Below are 23,268 nucleotides of genomic sequence, written 5' to 3' on the forward strand. Positions count from 1 at the left end.
CGCCCGCCCCGTGGCCTGGCTCTGGGCCCCGCGGGCACTCGGACACCTCTGGCCAGAGAGGCGGGTGGTGGCCGGCCACCACGGCCCCGGCCTCCCTGCGCCAGGCCTGGGCCGTCCACCCGGAGACCTTGCGCTGGACCCCTGGGGACCATGGCCCTGTGCTTGGGGGCGTCTGGCCCGATGGGGAGGCCCTCGTGGGCCTCGTGGGCCTGCAGGCCGGGGCTCGCCCCACCCCGGGCCGCGCCTGGCAGCCACGCCGCCCCATGACATCACCGCTGCGTCGGCCATTTCCTCCCCTCTCCCCTGCCCGGCTTCCAGATGCTTCTCCGGGCCTCGGCGGCCATTTCGTGCGTACGGGAGCCGTGGGCTGGCATGGGCCTGGTGCACTGGGCCCTCCCCTCCGGGGTGGGGTGAGTGGGGAGCCTGCATGCATGGGGTGCGCAGCCCGCGCCCCCAACGCCTGCCACGCAGTGCACGCCGACCTCCCGGGGGCACCGAGGACGTGAAAAACAAGGTTAAAAATACCCACACACGCACCCTCGCCCCCCACCCCCTCCTGGTCCCCTCCAATGTCAAATGTGTCAACGCCACCCGGGGTGGGGGGAGGCCGACTTAAAATAACTCGCTGTTTACATTTGGAGCAAATTCTTGGCTTCTCCAGCAGCCGGGCCAAGGCTGTTCCCGCCTCCCTGGCAGGCCCGGTGCAGCGGCGGCCGGGGGCTCTGGAGCCACATGTGCCCACGGGCTGCGCACACATGTGTGGGGCATGGGCAAGCCCCGGAAGCCATTTGTGGCCACATGGTGGATGGAGGCGGCGGAAGCACCAGAGAATGTCCCCTGCCAAGGATGGGCACAGGGTGGGGTGGCCTGGGGGAGCAAGGCCCCTCCCAGATCCCAGATCCCCCTTCCTTCTGGTGTTTTTGGGCCGCATCACCAACTCAGCAGACCTGGGGGAGTCGGGAGGTGGAGGCCGGCGGCCTGGCCGAGGGAGGCGGGCACCAAGGTAGGGTCCTGCCCCACGCTGTGTGGCCTCAGGCCACCCCTGCCCCTCTCTGGGCCTCCTGGGAAAGTGCCCTGGCCTTCCTGACCCCTAGCATGGGGTCAGCAGAATGGATCCCATCCCAGTCTGGGCACTTGGCATGGAGGGAATGGGTGTAGGGGAGGCACAGGACGTGGTGGCCCCACTCGATGCCTCAGTTTCCTTTTATTCAGAAAGATCTAACGTGCAGACACCTCAGACTGCTGGGTGCTCCATTTTACAGGGGGGAACCTGAGGTCAGAGACAAGAAGGACCTTGCCCCCCAGTCTCCTGGCCAGTCAGTGGACAATGGGGTTGGAGCCCAGTTACTCTGGTTCCAGGACCGACATTTCTAACCCGTGGCCTCAAATGCAGGAGGAACTGGAAATTAGAAGGCCTGAGCTTGGAGGCAGGGTTGGGGGCGCCTTTTCTCCTCCCCCTGGCCTTCCTGTGGCCTCTTCCTGGAGCCGGGCATGTCCCTGGCATTCAATAAATGCTTGCACATAGCTGGGACTAATAGATGCTTGCAGACAAGTGAGAGGGACCCCCCCAGCAAAGCCTGCCACACAGTAGACATCCAACACATGCTTTTGCACAAATAACTGGGATTCTCCTGATAGGGCCTGGCATACAACAGGTGCAAAATAAATGTGTGTTGGACAAACAAATCTGAGGAACATTGGGAAAACTGGATATTCAGAGGACACCAGGTTTAGGCTGATGTAGAAGTCGAACAGTGGTGACGCAAGGGATAGCTGGCAACAGGCCAAGGGCAGGATGTGGAATGTTACCCAAGCATTGCCCATCTAGATTCCCTTTCTGAGGATCAGCAGAAATCCCCTTTTGAGAATCCCCTGCCCCCCACTGCTTCAGGTCCTGGGTATCAGATGGAGGGACTATGGCAGGAGAGGCCCAAGGAAGTAACAGGAACCTGGCCTGGGGGCCCAGGAGGGCTTCCTAGATGAGGGCACATTGGAGTTGGGCCTCGATGTAGGACTAGGAGTTTGCTGGGCACAGAAGGGGTTTGTGGGAAAAGAGAATAGCATATGAAAATAGTAATAACCACGACTTCCATTTACTGAGTACTTATATGCCAGGAGCTACATGCATTTTTATGGAGGGGCAGATAAGGCCTGGAAGAGGTTAGGGCCCAAGGCCGGGCTCTGACCCCACGCAGAGTGGCCTGGCCCAGCTGCCTGCTGCTTTGATGAGTGCATTGGGGTCTCGCAGACACTGGGCAGGTGCACAGCGGGCATGCAGCAGGTCTGAGGTGGTGTGGACCGGCCAGCTCTGCCCCTTCTACAGAGCGGATGAGGCCAAGCCTGCTTCCCCCAGGGCCAGACGGGGGCCGCAGCTCCCGGGGAAGAGGGGTTTGGCTCCGACTCATCCCCCTGCCTTGGCCAGAAGGGTCCCCGCTAACCACGGAGCCACCAGGAATGCACTCTGTCCTCTGCCGATACTCAAGAGAAACTGGGAGGCAGCTGTGGCCTCCCCATAGGTCTCCCCAGCACCCCAGAACCTCAGGCTGGCCTGATAAGCCCCTGCACCCTGCTCCCTGCATGTCCAGTGATTCCTCCTGACCCCGGCAGTGTGCCCATCTCATGGATTTGGAAACCGAGGCCCAGTGAGCAGATTGGGGTCAGGCCACCTGTTCCTGGGGCATTGGAACTGCATGGCGGGACTGCCGCAGCTTCCCTTTGCCCCAGACTGGCTGTTGTCACATGGATGGGGTGGGGACAGCATGGCGTCCACTCAGACACCGTCCTGTGCTGGCATCTGGCCGGGCGCCACGGGGGTCTGCAGCGGTGTTCCCATTTTTCAGAGATGGGGTGTCAGTTAGCTGCTGGGTGGCCCACCTCAGTGAATATTGTGGGTTTCCATGTGCATGCCTCCCCGGCTGGCGGGCAAGGCAGGCCATTTCCCTCCCTCCTGAGCCTCCGGATTGGGGCCTACTGTGCGCTCCATGCCCATCAGACCCGCTGGTCAGGTACAGACTATCAGCCCCATTTCATGGATGAGGAAGTGAAGGTGCAGGGCTGGGCAGGTGGGGGCCCAAGCTCCATGGCGAGAATGAGAATACAGAGCGGCCAGAAGGCTGCCGTTCAGGATGACCACTCAGCCTGGGGCTGGACCCCCGGCAGGTGCCCGCCCAGCCCGCCCACGGACCACGACAGGCACGCTCCCAGGCATGTCTGGGGTACCTTGCCCCCACCTCGCCCTTCTCCCCTGCATACGCCCAGGCAGGTGGCTGGGGCAGGAGGGCCAGCGCCAGCCTGAGGAGGGGCCGTATGATCCAGGGGCCAAACTGTCCCACTCAGCCCGGCCTCACGGCGCCACCGGATCCACCTGGAATCTGCCTCTGGTGGGTGGCCCCGTCACCTCTCAGGGCAACTGCTATCCCCACCCCCCATGGTCTGCCCCCACTGCAGTGGCAAGAGGGCACCCGTGAGCACCTGAGTCGGATTCCCCTCCTCTGCCCACAGCCCTCCAGGGCTCCCACGTCCCCTGTCAAAGCCCAAGTCCCCCAGAGGACTGGCCCTGCACATCTGCCCATCCCCTCCCTGCTCACCCTGCCTCCATCTGCTGCAGCTGCAAGGGCCTCCTGGCACTTCCTCCTACACACTAGCCCTGCCCTGCCCCAGGGCCTTTGCACAGGCTGTGCCCTTCGCTCAGTCTTCCTACACCTGGCTCCGCCTCACCCTTCGGGTCTCAGCTCAAATGTCAAGTCCTCAGACCTCCCCAAAGCAGTGCACTGCTATTCTGTCACCTTTGTTCTTCCCAACAGCTCTCACCCTGGATGTGTAGGTTGTTTCTTCGTGTGTCACCTCCACTGGCGTGTGAGAGGGCTGGGTTTGTGCCTGTCTTGTTCGCTGTGCCCGCTGTTGGCACTTAATAAAATATTTAGTGGCTACAAAGTAGCTCTGTGGCTGAGCGCTGAGTATGTCTGCCCTGCACCCTTTTTGGGTCTTAACCGGAGAAATGCTCACAGGCAGGCTGACCTTAACATGGGGAAACTGGGGCCCAGAGAGGGACACCACTGGCCTGAGGCCACTGGGTGAGCAGGTGGCAGGGGCAGGAACCCCAATGTGCCCCACTGCCTTCCTTCCTATACATCCCCCAGTGCTCAGATGGGGAAACCGAGGCATGGGGAGAAGGGAATGAGTGTCAGAAACAGGTGACCCAAGCCAGGGCTTGGTGCCCCGCTCGGCACCACCACTGGGAGAGATTGGGGTGGTGAGAAACAACGTCAACAATAACAGGAACGGCATCGACCGGTGCAGAGCCACCCTGAGCTCATGGGGCTCCCCTCTGTGGGTTAGTGCAGGGCCCTGGGGGCCCCTTTAAGAGCCTCCCCACCCCCGCTGGGCGCCGGCCCGGCCTCCCCTTATGTAAGCAGGCCAGCTGCCCTTGCATAACCCGGTTACATAAGGAAGCAGGGGACAGGCTCCTCCATCCGGCAGCAACCTGCAGCAGGCCGTCTGTGGGGCTGGCCCCGGGGCCGGGCTGCCCAGCGTGGGCCACCCAGGGCTAAGCCCGCTTTGAGGCCCTCTGGGTTGGCTCTGGCCTGGGAGATGTGCCCTGGCTCTCAGATGGGAGAAATGGCAGGCTTCTAAGTCTGCAAGTGGACAGAGGCTGCTCCCACTGCTCTGAAGGTGAAACTGAGGCCGAGAGGGGGCCAGCGAGCAGCCTGACACAGCACAGCCCCGAGCAGAAGGCAGAGGTGGTGCAGCTGGGGTGAACTCTGGGCTGCGCGGGGCCTGAACCGCTCAGCCCCTCTGTAAGCCTGGGGCGCAAATAGGAAATAGGACCTTTCTCTGTGGCTAGTGCTCAAGAAATGCAGCTTTTAGTTCCTCACTGGGCCCTCCTCTAAAACCCCTTTAATACTGTGAACTGGCTTGATCCCTGCCACTGCCTGGTTCTGCAGCTGAGAAACTGAGGCATGGAGGAGAATCAACAAGGTGCCTATCAACGCGGCAGGCGAATGCTGAGGACGCACGAGCTGCTGGCGCAGCAGGTGTGCTCGAAGGGCACATTGGGCGGGGCAGAGCACCATCTGTGTACCAAATCCTGGCCTGTGTGCTACTCGGTCTTCCCAGCAATCCCCCAGAGAGGGCACGAGGAGCACCAGCTACAGACAGGGAAACTGAGGCAAAGAGAGGTGAAAGGATTTGCCCAAGGTCAAACCCAAGCCCTACCATGCATGCCCCATCTCCTCCCCCAGGCAGGCCTCCCCAGGCTCGGTTCACCTGTCTGACCATACGGGGCGGAGGGTTCTGGGTGTGTGCTGCCCCCTGCATCCCCTGCGCCTTGGTTCTGCCGTCTTTGGGAGGGGTGGGGCTTGGGAGGGAGGCAGCCCCTCTCTTTGCCCTTCTCTGGGGTGCTGGCCCTTTAAGGCAGCAGGCTGCCAGGGCTTGTCCCAGGGTTACCCCAAGGGGCGGGTGTGGTCGGGAACAAGGGGCCCATTCAGTGGCTGCTGCCACCTCCGGGCAGCCTACAGGCTGGCCTGCGTAGGAGGCCGGGAGGAGACTGGCAAACGCTGGGAGAGGCTAGGGGTGGGCAGCTATGAAGTAAGGGCAGGAGAGAGAGATAGACCCAGAGACAGACAGACAGAGACACCTGGCCTGGACAACACCTGCTCCCTGGGTCCCTCAGGTGGAGGTTTGAGGCTGGCCCAACCCCTACCAGGCTGTAGTCAAGAAGATGTCCCTTGATCTAGATGAACCTGGTGCCCACCCACCAGCACCAAGCCTTCCAGGCCCAAAGTGGGGATCCTGGGACATTCTGGGGAGGTCCCGGACATGCCCCAAGCAGCCCCTTCCCAGAGCACCATCATGGGCTCTCCATTACCAGACCACAGTTCAAGTTCCAACTCTGCCTCTTGGCTGTCCGACCTCAGGCCAGTAGCTTCACATCTCTGGGCCTCAGTTTTGCCATTTGTTAAATGCAGTTCATGATAATCCCTTCTTCCATGGGATTAGGATGAAATGAAATGGTGCTAACGGTGCGTAACATTTACTGAAGGTTTAACTTGGTAACGGCATCAAGACTGCTGCAGTTCCCTTAAATGCACCCCGGCACCAAACACACCCACAGACAATGTTGCCTCTGGCCAGGTGTCACAGTCGCCCATCACAGCCACTGCCTTGGGTCGAGGACCTACTAAGCACCTTGCTGACCTTGGTCTAGAAGTGGCTTTGGTGTCCCCTGGCCCCACAATGGCCTCTGGAAACATACCCACGGCTCCATGTGGCCACATCCAATAAACAACAGACACTTACTGGGGATTAAACAAAGTCTGGATTCTTATTTCTGGCTTTAGGGTCTCACAGTCACATAGTCCCACAAGCTGTTCCCAGACACCTCTCCCACCCTGGGGTCCCCATCCAACTGGCTGTCCCCCAGAGGGCGGCCCCCGCCTCAGCCAGTCTGGAAGGAGCTTCAAGCCAATGAAAATCTGCTTCCTCCCCCACCTGCAGATCTTCTCTCAGGTAGTCTGCTTGGTCACCTGGGCTCTGGGCACATACATGTGCAATTGACCTGAGCTTCCTTGATCTCTAATTCAGAGAATTCTAGAACCTAGCCCCAGGACTTCCAGCACCCAGATTGAGAAATTTTCAGAAGCCCAGCACGAGGAATTCTGGACCTTGCTTCTGGACGCTCAGATACCCAACTCGGGAAATTCTTGATCCTGTTCCTTGATGGTCAAGAATATGCTTGAGGAATTCCAGATCAAGGAATCAGCTTGGAGGAGTCTAGAAATGTTTCTTGGATGGTTAAATAACCTCACTTCAGAGAATTCTAAGGCTTCCCTTAGTGCAGAGGGTCTCAATGACACTGGTGATGTCTGGAGGTGACCGTGGTTATCAAAATTGGGGGAGCTCCTGGCATCAAGTGCGAGGGGACCAGGGAGGCTGCTCAACGCCGCTCAGTGCCCAGGATGGACCCCAGATAATGACGGGCCCCAGTATCCGCAGTGCCTGTGGGAGACCCTGCCTTCCTGTATTCAAAAGCTCCCAGGTAAGACCTAAGACCACTTGGATTCTCAAGAAACCAATCTGGGAGTTCTAGAATCCACCCAAGAATTGGGATATTTGAGATCTGCTTTGGAATTCTCTAGAATTCAGATGCTCTAGAGCCTAGCTAGTGACCTGATTCGGCAGCCACCAGTCACAAGTGTCCAAAATGCGGCCGGAATCGGGTCGGGCGGGTAAAACATACACCGAATTTCAAAGACTTAGGATGAAAAACAAAACGTAAAAGGCCTCGATAACACGTTCTTATTGACTATGTATCAAAACGACGATACTTTGGAAGTCCAGGGTTAAACAGAATACCTTGTTGAAGTTAATTTCCTCGGTATGGTTACACTTTCAAATGTGGACACCAGGAAAACGTCGCATTGTCTGTGCGGCTCACACTGTCTTTCCAGGGAACTGTGCCCTTCTGGAGCCCCCCCAGGAGAATTCTGGAACTGCCTGGAGGGTGAACACCCCAGCTCTGAAAATTCTAGAACTTACCCCCCCCCACCCCGGGAGGATCTAAAAGTCACTTCGCTCCAGCATTCTAAAATCCCCCCCACCCTGACCCCAGCCTTGAAACCCCTTTCCCACTTGGAAGTCATGTACCCTGAGGTTCCAGGGACCCCCTTGCCCCACCTGACACAACTCCAAGTCAGCCTGGAATGGAAAATGGAACTGAAAGGGCCAGAGGAAGTGACCTTACTGGGCAGCCCCGGGCAATGTCCTGCCCCTCTCTGGGCCTTAGTTTCCCAGTCTGGGCAAGATAACCAGTGTCCCCAAGTGCCCCCACCATCCCTCACCAACTCTGACCATCTGTGACTTCCTGCCCACACCCAGCTGCAGGGAGAGGGGCTGGCCTGGCAGCTGTCTGGGAAGTGGGGGCCCGGACATGTCCCTAGCTGCCCTCAGCCTCCCCCTGGCTCCCTGGGCACAGGGCCAAGGTGGCAACTGCAGCCCCACCACGCCAGGGTGGCCACCACAGGTGCAACGTGACGCCTCCCACTCCTGCCGGCTCCTGGGAGGGCCGGGTCCTGCCGGCGCAGACGAGCTCACCTCGCAGGGCAGGCGTGCAGCACGGGTGCATGCGTGGGCTGTCCGCAGCAGGGCGGACCGACACGGGAGCACTCCTGTCTGGAGCCCTCAGCACACGCTCATAGGTGGGACCTCGTCTGCACCTCTGGACGCCCCCTGCTCTCACTTTACAGAATAGGGGCACTGTGATGGGCACCAGTGTGCCCACGGCTGCCCGGCTGGCCAGAGGGCACAGTCGGGGAGGTAGCCCAGGAATGAGAACAGTGATGATAGTCACAGTAGCAACTGTTACTATATCACCCCTGCCCACACTATTTGTATGAGTTATTTATTTATCATTGCATGACACAATGTGTTACTCTTTATTTTTACCAACAAATCATGTTTTAAATTGTGGCAAAATATCAGTAACAGAAAAGTCACCTTCTAAATGTCAGGGGCACGAAGCACATTCACATCGCCCCGCAGCTGTGCCCACCCTCTGTCTCCAGAACTTTCCATCCTCCTAAGCGGAAGCTCTGCCCCCCTGAAACACTGACCCCCAGCTCCTAGCCCATAGCCTACTTTCTGTCTCTGTGGATGGGGCTCCTCTGGGGACCTCCCAGGAGTGGGTCAGACAGGGTCCATCCTCTTACGTCTGACTTGTTTCACTGAGCACCACGTTTCCAAGGTCCATCCATGCTGTGCAGGTGTCAGAATGTCTCTCCTTGTTCAGGCAACAGATCGTTTTCAAGTGCTGCCTGTGCAGCAGGCCCTGCTGTCGCACTCTGCACGAGGTCCGACCAGTTCCTCCCTACCCAGCCCTGGGAGGTGGGCACCATTCCTACACCCACTTGACAGGGAGGGACACTGACCCCTGGAGAATGGATGTCACTTGCCGCAGGTCACGGGGCTCATGAGCTACTGGATGTGAACTCGGGCCGTCCCAAGGCTACAGGCCGCACCCAGCTCTTCCTGACGCCCAGCCCACGGGATGAGCAGCGCCTTCACCTGCTGCCCTTGTCCCCACTAACCAAGAGCAGAGACCTCCTGCGGTCACTATAAATACACCATCAGCTGGTGTCTGGGTCTTGTACCCATGCGGCCACCTTCCCCTCAAAGACAGACGGCGCGACACGTGGCTGCCCAGCCCTGGGGGAATGCCGGTGGGCAGGAGCCCCTCACCCATCTGCCTCCCGGACACCCGGCGAGGACAACGTGGCCTGGCTTCCAGGGGGGAGCCTGTTCCGGGCCACAGGGGGCCCCTGTCAGCTCACTGGGTGGTAAAGAGGGGGCGCAGAGTCTCTGAGCAGAACGGAGGTCCCCTCCACACCCCACCTCCTAGGGCTGCAGAGAGAACTGGGAAGAGACTGAACACTTATCAAGAGCCTTTGTGTGCGTTCTGAGGATCACTGACCCCAGTCCTCAAAGGGGGGCACAGTTTTTATCCTTTACATTTACAGATGGGGACACTGAGGCTCGGAGATGGGAATGCACCTCACAGCCTGGAGCAAGTGTGGACACATACATGGGTGCCCTCACATGCCCTCCTGTCCACCAGGGTGGATGAAGACTGATGGGGGGTGCAGAGGAGGCAGGGGGCCCTTCAACAGCCCTGGCTTGGTCCTCTGTGTCCCACAAGGCCTTCCTTCCTGCCTGTAGCTTCCCAGAAACCCCGGACCACAGAAAGCAGGGCTTTGCCCTAAACACACAGCAAGCCTGGGGCGGAGCACACGCAGGCCCCCGCGCTCCAGACCAGGCCCCTTCCTGCCATCCGAGCCTAACGCGCACTCACGGGGACCCCGGCCCAGGGGTTGCTCACAGCAGGGGCTTCCATGGGGTTCACTGTTCCCCGTCCGTTTATCCACTGGGGACCTGGGTCGACTCTTTTTACCATCTGCACAACAGGGAGGGCTGTGGTTCCACCTGACCAGCTCAAAAATGCTTTTACATTTTTTCTTTTCAGGGGTTTCAAGACCTCAGGATCTTGAGGGGGGGTGCTCTAATTCTGTGCTGCCTCAAGAGCTGTGTGAGATTGGGCAAGCTGCTGATGGTCTCTGGGCCTGTTTCCTTTCCAGAAACATGGAAGTAGGTAACAGGCTCTCCCTCCAGGGTGGCGGCTCAGTCCACCAGTTACTATTATCTCTGTCCTCATTATTGCTTCCAAATTCCATCCAGGAGGGGCTGGGGACCCCCTAGTTTCTCCTGGCCACCCCCTAGCCCCAGGCATCCTGGCAAGCCCCTCCGGCAGCTACATGCTTCCCAAGCCGGCCCCTGCCCGCAGCGCCATTCCGGGAGGCTGGCACCGCGCAAGGCGGGAACCGGAGGCCGGCCCACGGCCGCGTCAGCAGATGGGCACCATCTGGGCTGGCAGTCCTGGCGGGCTGGCAGCTGCTAGAGCGGGCGGGCCTGGCAGTCCCTCCCCCACCGCCTGGCATGGCTCCCACCCATGCCTCAGGTTTCTTGGGCTGCCAGAGGGGGGCGGGGAGGCCTGGCTGGGCTGCAGGGTTGGGCAGGCGGTTTCCCTCTCTGGGCCCTGGTTCGTCCAGGCTCCTTCCCAAATGCAGGGCACCTGGCTCCCCGGCCCTGGCCTCCCCGTCCCACCCTCCCGGCAGCCTCCTGCTCTGGGCCATTCCTGCCAAGGGGCCTTTGCACTGGCTGTGCCTCCTGTGACTTTGTCACTGCCTTCCAGCCTCATCTCAAAAGTCACCTCCTCAGAGAGGCCCTCCCTGCCTGCACGGTCAGCTTCCGCATCCCCCCACAGCACGCCCATTTAGCAAGCAGCCCCAAGAGGAGTTCATGTTTCCTCATTGTCACGGTCCCCCAGCTGTCCTCCAGGCCACACACTGAGTCCAGCCCCTGGAACAGGGCCCTGATGGCCACCATAGCTGCAGATGGATGCCTGGGGTGGCCAACTCGGCCTCAGTAGGGGTTTCAAAACTGGGCTCTGGCTGGCCTGGCAGCCCCCGTGCTGAAGGGACCTTTCACGGCTTGACCTCCATCCTCTGTCCCCCAAAATAAACCAGAAGATGGGAGCCTGGGATTCCCCTTTGGGGTGTGGCCCCATCAATCCACCTGGCACCCCCTGGGAGAGATGGGAAGGCTGGGGCAGGGGGAGCTGGGCCTTGTCCAAGGACAGGGAAGGGCCGAGAGGCAGGTGTGTGTGGTGTCTCTGCGAGTCTGTGTCTCCCCGTGTCTGTGTCCGTGCTTCTGTTTGCCCCTCTTGCCCGCCTCCTGTCTGTTCCCAGGCCCCATCTTTGATGCCTTAACTGCCCTACTTCCCATTTCAGGATGTGGGGTGTCCCAGCACCCACCGTGCACACCCCCTGGAGGCCAGCCAAGGCCCGTCCCCACCCTCTGCCTCAAGCCCGCGGCCTCCCAGCAGAGCTTATCCAAGTGGCACTGGGCTCTGGCCTAGGTCAGGACCCCCTGAGCCCTGGGACCTGCAAAGTGGGAGGAGCAGGGGGTGGCCGCTCTCTGCTATCAGACTGACGCCCACCCAGTGGAGAACAGAGACTTAACTCTGGCCCGAAATGGGGACGGGGTCCCGAGGGCAGACTCCACCTGGGGCCCTGGGTGAGGCCTTTGCTGGCTGGTGGGAACCTAGAACACAGCCCAGCTTGGAGGTGGCCAAGCCACACGAATGGGATGCCCACATTGCACACCACAATCTGCACCCGTTCTCTCCCACTATCTGGGGTGCAGGGCTGGGGGGTGTCAGCAGCAGAACCTTCATCCACACCCCACTTTTGTCCCCTCGTGGCTGTGTGGCCCTTTTGGGCCTCAGTCTCCTTATCTGTAAAATGGGTACAAGGATTCCTGCCTCATGGGGCTGCTGTGAGAATAGTAAAGCCTTGCTAAGCCCTCAGAAAAAATGCCTAGCGGAGAGAAAGGGGAGCTAGGATTTGGGGTTTTGAAGTGTAAGCAGGAGTTTTCCATAAGGGACCGCCATTCCAGACAGAGAGAACGGCAGGGCAAGGCACGGACATGGGAAATCTTAACCATAATGAGGAGGATATGGTTAGAAACAATAATGGTCCCCGGAGACCTCCCCCTGTGCCTGGCGCTTGTCTTCACGCCCCCGTAAGGACTGTTTGCTGAGTACCCAGCATTCCCACCGGCTATCCCGCTTTAGAGACAAGGGAAGGATGTGGAGGGGTCGACGACCTGTCTTGTATCACCCAGCCAGCAGGCGGCTGAGGGGGCTTGGGATCCAGGCCCAGCCTGCACGCCTGACCCTCACCCCCAGGCCAGGGGAGGCTGGGTCAGCTGGGGCCGCTTTGAGCAGGGACTCCCCTGGGAAGATGGAGCGGCTGGAAGCAGGCGAGGGTGCAGCCTTGACCTTCCTCCGCCCTCAGGCGAGGAGGCTGACCAGACTGGCCGGCAAAGGCGCGGCAGCCGGACACGAAGGTGTCTGGGGAGGCCCGGAGGCCTGGCCTGCCTGCTGAGCCGGGGGGGAGGGGGCGAGCTGGGGGAGGGGAGGCGCCCGCGGATCGCGCTGACGCAGGCAGAAAACTCGCTTCAAAATTTTATCAGCTCAGCTCGGAGGAGGTGGGGGCAGGGCTGGGCCTGCGCGCTCTGAGCGCTGCAGCCCCCAAGGCCGCCGCGGCCCCCTGCCCAGGGGTCACCCTGTCCACCCCTCTGCCTCCGTGACTGGGAAGGCTGCCAGCTGCTAATTGGTGGGGGAGGGGCAGTGGGGTGGAGGTCAAGGAATCAAGGTCACGGCTAGTCCGGCTCTCCCTCCCACACGCCCTGGAGACATGGAGCCGCAGGACCCCATCTAATCCTTAGGCCATCGGAGGCGTCCACAGGGCTGCTGACTGGTTGTAAAGAGGAAGGGAAGCAGAGGCACAGAACGGCAGCAGGCGCCACGTTCCACGGTCAGCAAAGGGCCGGGTCTTCAGGGGCCAGGGCTGGGTTTGCGCCCATCTGACGCCCTCAGGCCACCCCACGACTCAGCCTGGGCATGGTGGGGTGTGGGGCGTGTGCCGGGTGCCCACTGGGTGAAGAGTCACAGCTGACACCCGCCACGCGGCAGGCCGGCCTTTAACACGTACACGCTACACGCTCGGCCTCAGCCAATTCCCGTGTCCCCATTTGATAGGCGGGGGACCCTGAGGCCAGACACAGACGCAGGAGCGGGCAGGGCCGCAGATGCCAGAGGCTGGACCACGCATCCGGCCTCCGCATCTCCGTCCCGGCTGCTGATGCCCTGGAACCCCCACGCTCAGCACTGCCCAGCCGTCCCGCAAGAGCTCGGCTCAGCCTTGCCTCCTCCTCCAGGAAGCAGCCATGGATCGCTATTCCCCCGACCCTCACAAACCCTGCTGGTCTCAGCAGGAAGCACTTGCTGAAAGGGCCAAAGCAGGGGACCCTGAGGACAAGAGAGGGTGACGGCCCAGCCAAAGTCACACAGCACCCCAGCTTCCCACTGGGCACAAGCGTGGGGCTTGTTGGGCCTTGCTGGAGGTCTGAGGGTCAGTGAACTGGTGTTCACAGTGTGCGACCCCAGCACCCTCCCAGCTTTCCCCGCACATCAGTCACGCTGCTGTCCTCACCCACGTGTTCCTGGCATGGCTGTTTCTTGCCACTCAGACCTTCTGGGACAGGGTCTCATCCTCCACGCGATGCCTCCAGAGCCTGCCGCCCCCCTCAGGCCCTCCTCCAAGCACCCCGTCTCCTCGGGCCCTCGCCTGGCATGCGCCCTCCCGCGACACCGCCACACCCCGGCTCCGGCTCACCTCGCTCACGCACGAAGTAGGCCAGGTACAGGTCGAGCTCCTTGACCGCCACGCCGATGTGGTGCGGCTGCACGCAGAGCACCGGGTGGCCGCACTGTGCGGCCTTGACCAGGCGCTCGCCGTCCGTGCTCTCCAGCGGGATGCCCTTGAAGAGGATGACCATGACCAGGTCCAGCCGCCACACCTTGTCAGCCTGGCGCAGGCAGTCGATGCGGCGCATCTTGCCCTTCTGGTCAGGGTTGGAGAGCACGCAACCCGGCGCCTTCTTGCCGGTGATGGCCAGCACGAAGTCCTCCCGGCACTCGGGCCGGATGTCTTTGCGCAGCTTGGCCAGCAGCCGCGACGCCCACTTCTGCTTGACCTCGGCCTTCTCGCCCAGAAGCTCATCCTTCACCGCCCGCTCCTCGTCCTTCGACATCCGCTTCTCGTGCTTCTTGAAGTACTTGCGCTTCCGCGCCTGCAGGTTGAACCAGGTGTAGGCGAAGGCGCGGACGTGAGGCAGCAGCGCCTCGATGAACGGGTGGAATTCATCCTGCGGGGTGGGGGGGAGAGGCCAGAGGTCAGGGGGCACCGGGGACTGGGGACCCACTGCTGGGCCCAGAGGGCTGAGGCCCGGGCACCCCTTGGCAAACCCATGAGGCGGGTAGAGCCAGGCGAGGTGGGCAGGGCCTCTGCAGACCTTTCACCTCCTGGGTCAAACCGAGGGTCACAGGAGACCCAGCAGAGGCTCACGGGGGACTGGCGAGAGCCCACTGCCCAGATGGGGACCTAAGCCTTGGGGAAGCCAGGAGGTGCAGGCCGAGGCACAGGGGACTGTCCTGAACCCAGCAGGCAGACGGGGTGGGCCAAGGGCCCCAGGCGGAGGGTGCGGAAAGGTGAGCCCGGGAGCCTCAGCTGTTACAGGCCACCCGTTCTCTGACATGCTTTGCAGACCAGACTGGCATCAGCAAGCATTTCAGAGGCTGAACGTTTCAGTCTGTTGTAACCACTCCATTCTGCCCCTTGGCCACAGATGAGATGTAAATGATGGCATGGCTGGGTTTCAATAAAACTTTATTTACACAAACCAAAGGCGGCCCTAGGGCTGTAGTTTGCAAACACCTGAACTAGAATGTGAGCAGCAATGTTGAGAGCAGAGCCCAGCAGCCAATGGGTGCTCCACAGTCACAGGAGAAAGCAGGCTCAGAGATTGTCCCTTGGGGCTAGATTCTCAGGCCCACCATCGGCAGAGAAAGTTGCTACAGGGGCCGGTGAAGCCGAGGCCCGAGGCAGGAGGCCAGAGTGTACTTGCGAAAGGGGAGCTCAGCTATGGAGGGTCTCACATGGAGAGAGGGGCCCTAGGAGGCCAGTTTACCCTACTCTGTCCCCCACAGACCCCATCCACAGACGGAAGAACAGCAGCCTGGGGACCCTTGGAGTCCTGGCCTTAGATGTGACTTAAATGCCCACCCCATCGTGCCTTACCCACAGCCCCCGTTTTACAGACGATGAGACCGAGGCCCCGAGAGGACCCGATCATGAGGCGCGTGGAGCCCACTCCCGTTGGGCTTCACCCCGAGAACCAGAGCAGACCCAGGTGGGTCCCTCTGAGAGCAATGTGGGGCCATGGGAGGTGCCTGGCCCTGCCATGGGGGTGCGAGGGTGGCCTTACTCTCCCCATCTGTCAGCAAGGGGGACCGAACCTGCAGACAACCTGGGACCCGGTCTCCCAGCCTCAGGGAGAGAGAGGGCCCAGGAGAGAGAAAGGCAGAGGAGAAAAATCCAGGCTCCCCCCTCCACTCTGGCCTGGGCCGCACTGCGTTTCCAGAATAGGGGTAGTGGTGCTCCCTGGCACACGAACCCCATTATTCTCCCAGCTCTCAAAAGGCTGTTTCAGGCTATCGTTATTATTGACACCGCTGTTATTTTGGTGGCTTACCTGCCTGATGGGAAAACTAAGGCTGTGCCCTGGGAGGGGAGGAGACCTGGCCTGGGTCCTGCAGGGTCTCAGGGCCTGGGCGAGGATGAGAATGCAGGACCTGGGGTGCCAAGAGGCCGTCAGGCCCTTTGTGAGAACAGCGTGTTCTCCGAGCGGGAGTGGCCAACAGCTGCTCCAGGCTGTCTGTCCTCTGGCTGGATGTGGCCGGCCCAGTCCCACCTCCAGGCCTGGATGCCCAGGGCCCCCCACTCAGGGCACCTTCCCTGCTTGGCTCCACTGGCTGTGGGGTGCTGGGGGAGGGGGGTGACCTCAGATCTCACCTATTACTGAGGCTCTGAAAATAGCTTCCCACCCTCACAGGGTGGGGCATGCTGGGGCTTGGCTTGTGCCAGCCCAGCTCCCCGTTCCGAGGTGCCCCCATGCCCCCAAGTGTGAGTCACTGGAACAGTTGTGGCAGGGACTGGACCTTGGGGCCCTTTTCTGCTGCCCTCCTGTCCACCCTGGTTGACGTGCTGACGCAGAGGGAGGATTGGGGGGGCCTGTCCCAGGCTGGTCCCTTGCCCAGCCTCACGGTGGCTTTCCTGTGCTGAGTGCCACCCGACCTGCCAACCCCAGAGATGGGGAGCGACTCGACCTGGGCCACACAGCTGTCTGCAGTCAGGCCCAGAGCCCAGGCCACCTGGCCACAGAAGGCAGGGGAGGGGAACTGATAGAGGCTCGGGTCGCTGCCCCCGTGGAGGGGACACCAGGGTGGCAGGAGGCCAGGGCAGCAGTGTGGACACCATGGCTCCCACCCAAGGCCTGCTGCGCACCGGGGTGGCGATAAGAGGAGGCTGGGGAGGGGCAGCTGGGTGTGGGCCGGGGGGGCCGCGGTCCCCGTGCTCCTTTCCTTGAACCCTTCTCTCTCTCCGAGCCCCTCCCCTGTCTGAACCCCCTCCCCCGCTCTGAGCCCCTCCCCGCTCCCTGAAACCACCCTCCTTCTCTGGGAAAAGGTGCCAGGGAGGTGGAAAGGGGCGGGTGCCCACGTCACCGGTGACCCCGGCTGGGCCTGGAGGAAGGAAGACAAACAGTCTGTAACTGGGTCATGGACCTGCTGCCCCGTCCTCCCCCAGGGGCCAGGCCAGGTGAGAGGCAGGCCTGGCATTCTCTTTGTCCCACGAGACCTGTGACAACCAAAGCCTCCTCCCCAGGCCCCTCCCAATGTCCTCAATGGCTGATCAGGCAATGGAGACAGACGAGCCAGACGCTGAGAATCCCCCCAAACTCCTACACATCCCTCAAAGCCCTGTCTCATGTCCCTTCCTCCAGGCAGCCTTTCCTGGCCCACACAAGCTGGGGGTCTCTGAGTTCAGCTCCCAGACAACCCTGAGGCCTGGGGTTGAGGCACTCATGGCCAGGTGACTCTGTGAAGGAATGAGCCTGGGTGACAAAGGTCTCCATTTCCCCCTGTGGCCTCAGCTTCATTCTGTACAATGTGCAGAAAGGGACATTGCAGCCTGTCAGGGGCCTGGGGGGCTTGTCCACTGCCCTGGTCAGCAGAGATGTAAGGTTGGGGGAGGGAGCAAGGCTAAGCCTTTCCCAGAAACCCCCACTTGGCCCACTGGGACTTGTTGGCCAAAGAGGGCAGCAGCTGGGAAGTAGACACTTGAGGCCAAGCCTCTGCTGGACCCTGCGCTCCTCTCTGCCCTCTCACTCTGATACCACAGGGCCCCCAACCTGGACACGAAACCCCAATTCCCAAACCAAAGGTTTTCCAGGAAGGATTCTCTCTTCTTCATTCAGTGATTCAACAAACGTTATTGGAGAATCTATCTTATCCACTTCCTAAGTGCTTATCCCAAACTCCTATGCATCCTTCAAAGCCCCAGTTCCAATGTCAGTTCCTCCAGGTTAAGTGGCAAACAGCAGAGCTCATATTCAAACACAGGCCCATCTGGTACCCACATAAGCATTCCTAACCTAGAGTTAACTCCTTCCCCCAAGCTTAGAGCATCCTAGCCTACCGAACAGTGCTTATCTAATGAGGGAGAGACTCATTCAGTTGTTCAACAGACATTACTGAATGTCTGCTGTGTGCCAGATCCATGCATGGTGCTGGGGACCCAACAGTAACCTGGGCTGGGCCGTCCCCCAGATCCGGATCTGGGGAAGGGATGGAGAAACACGCACACAAGTCTATAATATAACATCAGGTTGGACCAAATGCTCTGAAGAAATGTAAAGGTGTCTGACGGAGTCGGGGATCCCTTAGAGGCAGTGTTTTGCCTGGGGGTGGTCTGGGAGGGTCTCTCATAAGAGAGGACACTTGAGTGAAGAGCTGATAGGTGACAGTCCAGGGTAGGAGCTTGGAGGGGACAGTCGTTACAATGGCCCTGGGGTGGGACCACCCCTAAAGCTTTGGCAGGGAAGACAGCCTGGGGCTGTGTGGCTGGAGCAGAATGAGTGGGAGGGAGAGAAGAGCGGGTGAAGGGAGGGAGGTTTGGGGGCTGGCCTGCAGGGCCTTGCAGGTCTCGGGGAGGCCTTTGGGTAAACTGAGTCCAGACAGCAGAAATTTCCTGCCCAAGGGTCCACGCGTCTGAACCCCGATCTTCCCTCCCTGTGCCGTGGCATCCAAGGAGGATGAGGAGGGGTCCAGGGAGCGCCTCTCAGAGGCTGAGCATCTATTCAGCTTTGAACTCTGTAAAACAGGAGTTACTGTTGTGCCCAGTCTCCGGAGCAGGAGGTGAAGGCATGGAGCACAGAAGCCACCGTGCAAAGTCCCAGAGCCGGGAAGGAGCCAGGCTGGGACTTGCTCCCAGGCCCGTGCAGCTGTGATGCCTCAGCCCCACTGCCAGGTCCCCGAGCGGGTGTCCTGGCCCCATTGCTGGGACACCCCCCCCCAAAGTGCCCATTCTGCACCCCGCATGCCCTCTCTGAATCCCGTGTGGTCCCTTCCCCTGCTCAGTCCCAAGTCACATGCCACCTCCTCCTCCAGAAGGCCCACTCCAGCCAAAGCCGAAGTGGGTCCTGTCCGTCCCCTCGTCCCGAGGCTGCAGCCCCTCCAGGTGCGGGCTGGCTCTGTTATGTTCACTGCACCCTGGCCTCCTGGCCACTGAGGGGACTCTCCTTCTCTGCTGAAGTTACCCCTGATCCTGTACCCACCTGCATCCAGCCAAAGTCAGGGAGACCTGGGACGGGGCTGGGCAGGGAGGAAAACCCGAGAACAAACCCTCTGGGGTCAGGGGCTGAGGGCTGCCTGGTCACTACTGTCCCCACCATCTGGCCCAGGGCCGGGCTCATGCTGAGCAAGTGTACAAAATTGGGAAATGCCCACGGGTGTTGAATCCAATTACTAGCTTAGCAACAACCAGAATCTCGGCTGCTCTTATTTGGCACCTACTGTATACCGGACACCAAGCTAAGGGTGAAAGTGTCCAAGGACAGGACCATTATGCTCCCCATTTTGTGTGGTGAGAGACCCAGGCTCAGAAAGACTGCAGTGCCTTCTCTCGACCGGCAGAGCCATTCATCCACTCATGCAACAGGTGTTTATGAGCACCTGCTGTGTGCAGGCCCTGCACTGAGCATCAGCACAGAGGTGTCCTGCCCCCCTGAATCCCAAGGCGGCCGAGGAACTGAAGACTAGAGGTCACGGACAGGCTAAGTCACCTGCCCAGAGTCACACAGCTGGAAAGAGAACTCCATTCTGAGCCTTCTGGCCACGTTCCGCATGCACCTGAGGTCACCCTGTGTCTGCAGAGACCCCCCTGGGCACATCCAAAGAGGGGCAGGGCTGTGTCCTCAGAGGTGTGGTGTCAGCGAGGACCCAGGGGGCCTGGCCCTGTGAACTGCAAGCAACAACACACCCCGAGGTTGGTGGGAACACCAGCATTCCTGGGCGAGGGCTGTGTGGGGCAGGGGTCTCAGGTCACTGTGGCAGTTCCCACCCATGTGGTGCCACACAGGGAGGGTGGGCGGCTTAGGCAGAGAGAGAGAGAGAGGGAGAGAGAGGGAGAGATGGAGAGAGAGGCAGAGAGAGGGAGAGAGAACGCTGACTCGGCCAGAATCCCAGCTTCGTGATTTACAAGGCGCCTGGCCCTGGCGCAGAGGTACCTCCGCCGCAGAGAAGGGGGGGAGACACAGAGAGGGGGCTGGAAAAGGGAGAGACGGCATGAGGTCACACCTTCCACAGGAGCGAGCCACAGGCCGTTAGGCCATGAGTGGGCATGGGGAGCACACAGGCCCGGCTACACAGCCAGGTGGGAAGCAACCCCAAGCCCCAGCCTCGCCAGCAACGCTGTGCCGCTCCAGGCAGGCTCTGACCCTCTCTGGTCTTGAGGTGCTGGGGGCCCCTGACCTGGCAGAGCCCATCCCAGGCCTAAGCCTCACTGCCTCCTGCCCCTCCCCCGCACCCAGCTCATAGGAGGTGCTTAACCAAGACAGATTGAATCAAACAACAAAAGTGGGGTGCGGGGTGGAATCTTGCTCTCTGCCTCAGTCTCCCCGTGGTGAAAAGGCAGAGATGAGCACCACCCCCAGGAAGTGCTGAAGGAATGAAGGAAAGAATGAATGAATGAGGGAGGGGCCCTGGCGGCAGGCGCTGTGGCCTCGCCCAGGGAATCCTGGGCACTGCAGCCAAGAGGGATTTGGCCCCAAACCCGGAATAACTAACGTGGCGGCCGCTGCGGGCGGGCGGGAGGCAGGAGGGAGGCCCAAGCGCGGGGAGGCTGGCCTTCCCGCCGGCAGGATTTATGGAAGTAACGGCTGCTCCACTCAGTTCCTCTTAAGAGTAAAAGTGAAGAGAGCTTGAATCACCATTGACACAGGAACGGGCTCCCAGAATCCTCCACGCTGCTGGCAGGGCCCCCCTGGGTGGGCAGGGTGGCGGGCACAGGCGGGCTGGCACAGGAGCTGCCCTAGTCTCCCATCCCCACCCCTCTCAGCTCCAGGGAGCACCCTGGTCAGATCGGTTCAAGGGAGCTAATTTAGGATGGACTAAGGTTGTCAAATGAGTAGGGGAGATGGAGCCCAGAGACGGAGACAGGGAGAGACGGGGGGAGTACGGGAGACACAGAGAGGAAGAGGTGGGAGACAGAAGCAAGGACAGAGAGAGAGAGAGACAGCAAAGACAGAGGCAGGGAGGCAGTGACAGAGAGATCAAGATGGAGAAAAATGGGGTGGGGGACGTGATTAGAGAGACAGAGCCAGCCAGCCAAGTGTGGGGATCCTGCACGAGACCCCAGATCAGGTCTGCAAGAAGCTTCAGGGACAGCACTAAATTAAGGCAGCCAGGAGCATGAGGGGGTCCCAGGACTCCTGTCCAGGGTGGGGGGCACACGGGAGCACGGACCGAGGAGGGGACTCGGTGTTTGGGCCACTGCACCCCACGTTCGCGAAGGGCTCTCGGGCTGTACCCCCCCCACAGGTCTCTTGCACGCGGCCAGCTCCCATATTTCCGACTGCTCGGTTTCCACCGGCAGCCGGCCTGGCTGATCCCTGGCCTGCTCCTGGGGAAAGCCGGCCCAGCCAGCGCGGGAGCTTTGGGCCATGCCAGGGCTCTGCCTCTCGCCTCCACCCCCTCTCAGCGGCAACGTGGACGCAGGCCTGTCTCCCAGGCGGAGCGGCTCTGCCGGGGGAATTCCAGGGCGCAGTGTCAAAAGGCGGCCTTCCAGCCTCCTAGCCTGGGGTAGTCTCCCCCCCACCAGCTCAGCCTCCCCGTGTGGCTCTAGGGAGCTGGTGAGCGCGGGAAGGGCACTGGGGGTGGGTGCACCCAGAGCCACCCAGGCCACCCCCTAAAGCCCAGAGACTAGGAGGTCCAAGGTCACACAGCAACCCTGACCAGAACCCTAGGTGTACTCGGGGAGCTCAGGGCAATTGAGAGGCTGAGGAGAGCCAGGGAAGACTGCCTCAGGGCCCCCCACCCAACACACACAGAGTGGCGCAGAAGGGGAAACAGAGGCCTGGAAAGGGTCAGGGACTTGCCCAAGGTCACCTGAGGAATCACGGGTAGACAAGCCTGAGACCCCTCACACCGGCCCTCACGTTCCCTGCTGGGGAGCCAGGAATTCCCGAGCGGTGGCTATGGGTGGTCCGTGAGAAGGACCCTACTGTGAATGAGGGAGACCCCGAGATCACGGCTGGGGGAGACTCCCAGCAGAGTCTGGCCATCTCTGGGTCCCAAGTTGGGCATCCATGTGCTCCCCATGTGGTGCTTCCCAGGACGCCTGGGCTCCCGCCTCCCAGGTGCCCAGCGCTTGACTGTTTGGAGGCCACGCTGCCTCTTGTCTCCAGAAACGGCCTCAGCTCCCTGTCACCTCAAGGGAAACTGAGGCCAGAACCCCGTGAGCCTAAAGACGCAAGGGCACGGAGACAGAGCTGTAAAGCAGAACCGGCCGACCTGGGGTGGGGGGTGCCCAGAGGAGGCTGGGTTTGGGAAGGAGCCCCCAGGGCGCGGCCGGGGGCAGGAGCAGCAGCCCCTTCCCCACACACCCCCTGGGTCACCGCACAAGGGCTCAGCCGGGGGCCCGGGAGCGCGGCCAGGGGTGAGAGGCGACGGGTGGGGGCAGGGACAGGTGCCGGGCCGGCGAGGGCGTCCGCAGCACCGCAGCGCCCCGACCAGACCCCGCACGCCGGCCTCCTGGCTCCTCCCGCGGCGGCGGCGGCTGCTCCAGAAGCCAGAATCGATGCGGCGAAAATCTGGGGACCGTGTTGGGGGGTGCCGGGAAGGGGAAGCGCGAGCTTGAGCCGGGACGCAGCGCACCCCCTCCCCCGCCGCTGGCGCCTCCAACTTCGCGGGCCCCCTCCCCCTCTGCGCACACGTGGGCCAATAATCGGGGGAACCGCGGCCCGGGGCTGGGGTGCGGGGCACCACCTGGGGGTGTACGGGAATGCATCTGAGGGGTACCCCTCCTCCAGAGTGCCGGGGGTCCAGGAGTCCGGCCAGAGCCCCCTCCATGCCCGCTGGGGCAGCCCCGCTCTAGGCGGGGGTCCTGCAGAGCCGAGCCGTGGCCTCTCCGGGGCGCCCCCAGACCTTCCCGGGAGCGACCGGGGCGCGCGTCTTGCCTGGTGCACACAGAGACCCCCGGGCCGGCGCGGGGCAGAGGTCCTGGGCGTCGGGGTGTGTGTGTGTGTGTGTGGGGTCGGGGCTGGGGTCCCCGGGCCCGTAGCGGGGACCTCCGGCCGGGCAGCGCGAGGGCCACCGGCCCTGGTCCCGCCTCCTCGGGCGCCCCGGCTGCGGGCCGGGGCCGGGGCGCGGGCCGGGCGGGGGGCGTACCTGGGTCAGGCAGAGCGGGGACGAATACATCCCGGGCGCGGCGGGAGGCGCAGGCCGGCCGGAGCGGGCGCGCGGAACTTACTGAGTCATTTTTCCAGCCCCCCCCCCCCCCGCCCCGCGGCCGCGGCCGGCGCGCTGCTCGCCGCCTCCTCCCCCGGCCGCCTCCTCCCTCCCCGCGCGCGGCGCCCGCTCCCTCTCCCGCCCCCTCCCTCTGCCCTCCTGTCTCTGTCTCTCCGTGTCTCTGTCTCTCCTCCCTCGGCCAGCCTCCCCCCTCCCCCCATCTCCTTCCCCTCCCACCGCGCCGCATC

General features: G+C 61.7%; 1 protein-coding gene across 9 annotated transcripts in view; it reads right to left on the reverse strand.

Moving 5' to 3' along the window:
• The window catches only part of NFIC (nuclear factor I C), a 63,015-nt gene that overhangs the window by 32,725 nt on the left and 7,022 nt on the right, over window positions 1-23,268 (reverse strand). For 5 of the 9 annotated variants that reach the window (XM_036890883.2, XM_036890881.2, XM_036890878.2 and 2 more), the window contains exon 2: window positions 13,791-14,322. In XM_036890883.2, the coding sequence (XP_036746778.2) occupies window positions 13,791-14,322 (532 nt within the window). Of the gene's footprint in view, window positions 1-13,790; window positions 14,323-22,960; window positions 23,116-23,268 lie in introns of those variants that run through there. The other 4 variants (XM_036890888.2, XM_036890886.2, XM_036890884.2 and 1 more) reach the window with 1 other exon arrangement.

Source organism: Manis pentadactyla, chromosome 12 (genome assembly GCF_030020395.1).
Source record: "Manis pentadactyla isolate mManPen7 chromosome 12, mManPen7.hap1, whole genome shotgun sequence".
NCBI classification, from domain to species: domain Eukaryota; kingdom Metazoa; phylum Chordata; class Mammalia; order Pholidota; family Manidae; genus Manis; species Manis pentadactyla.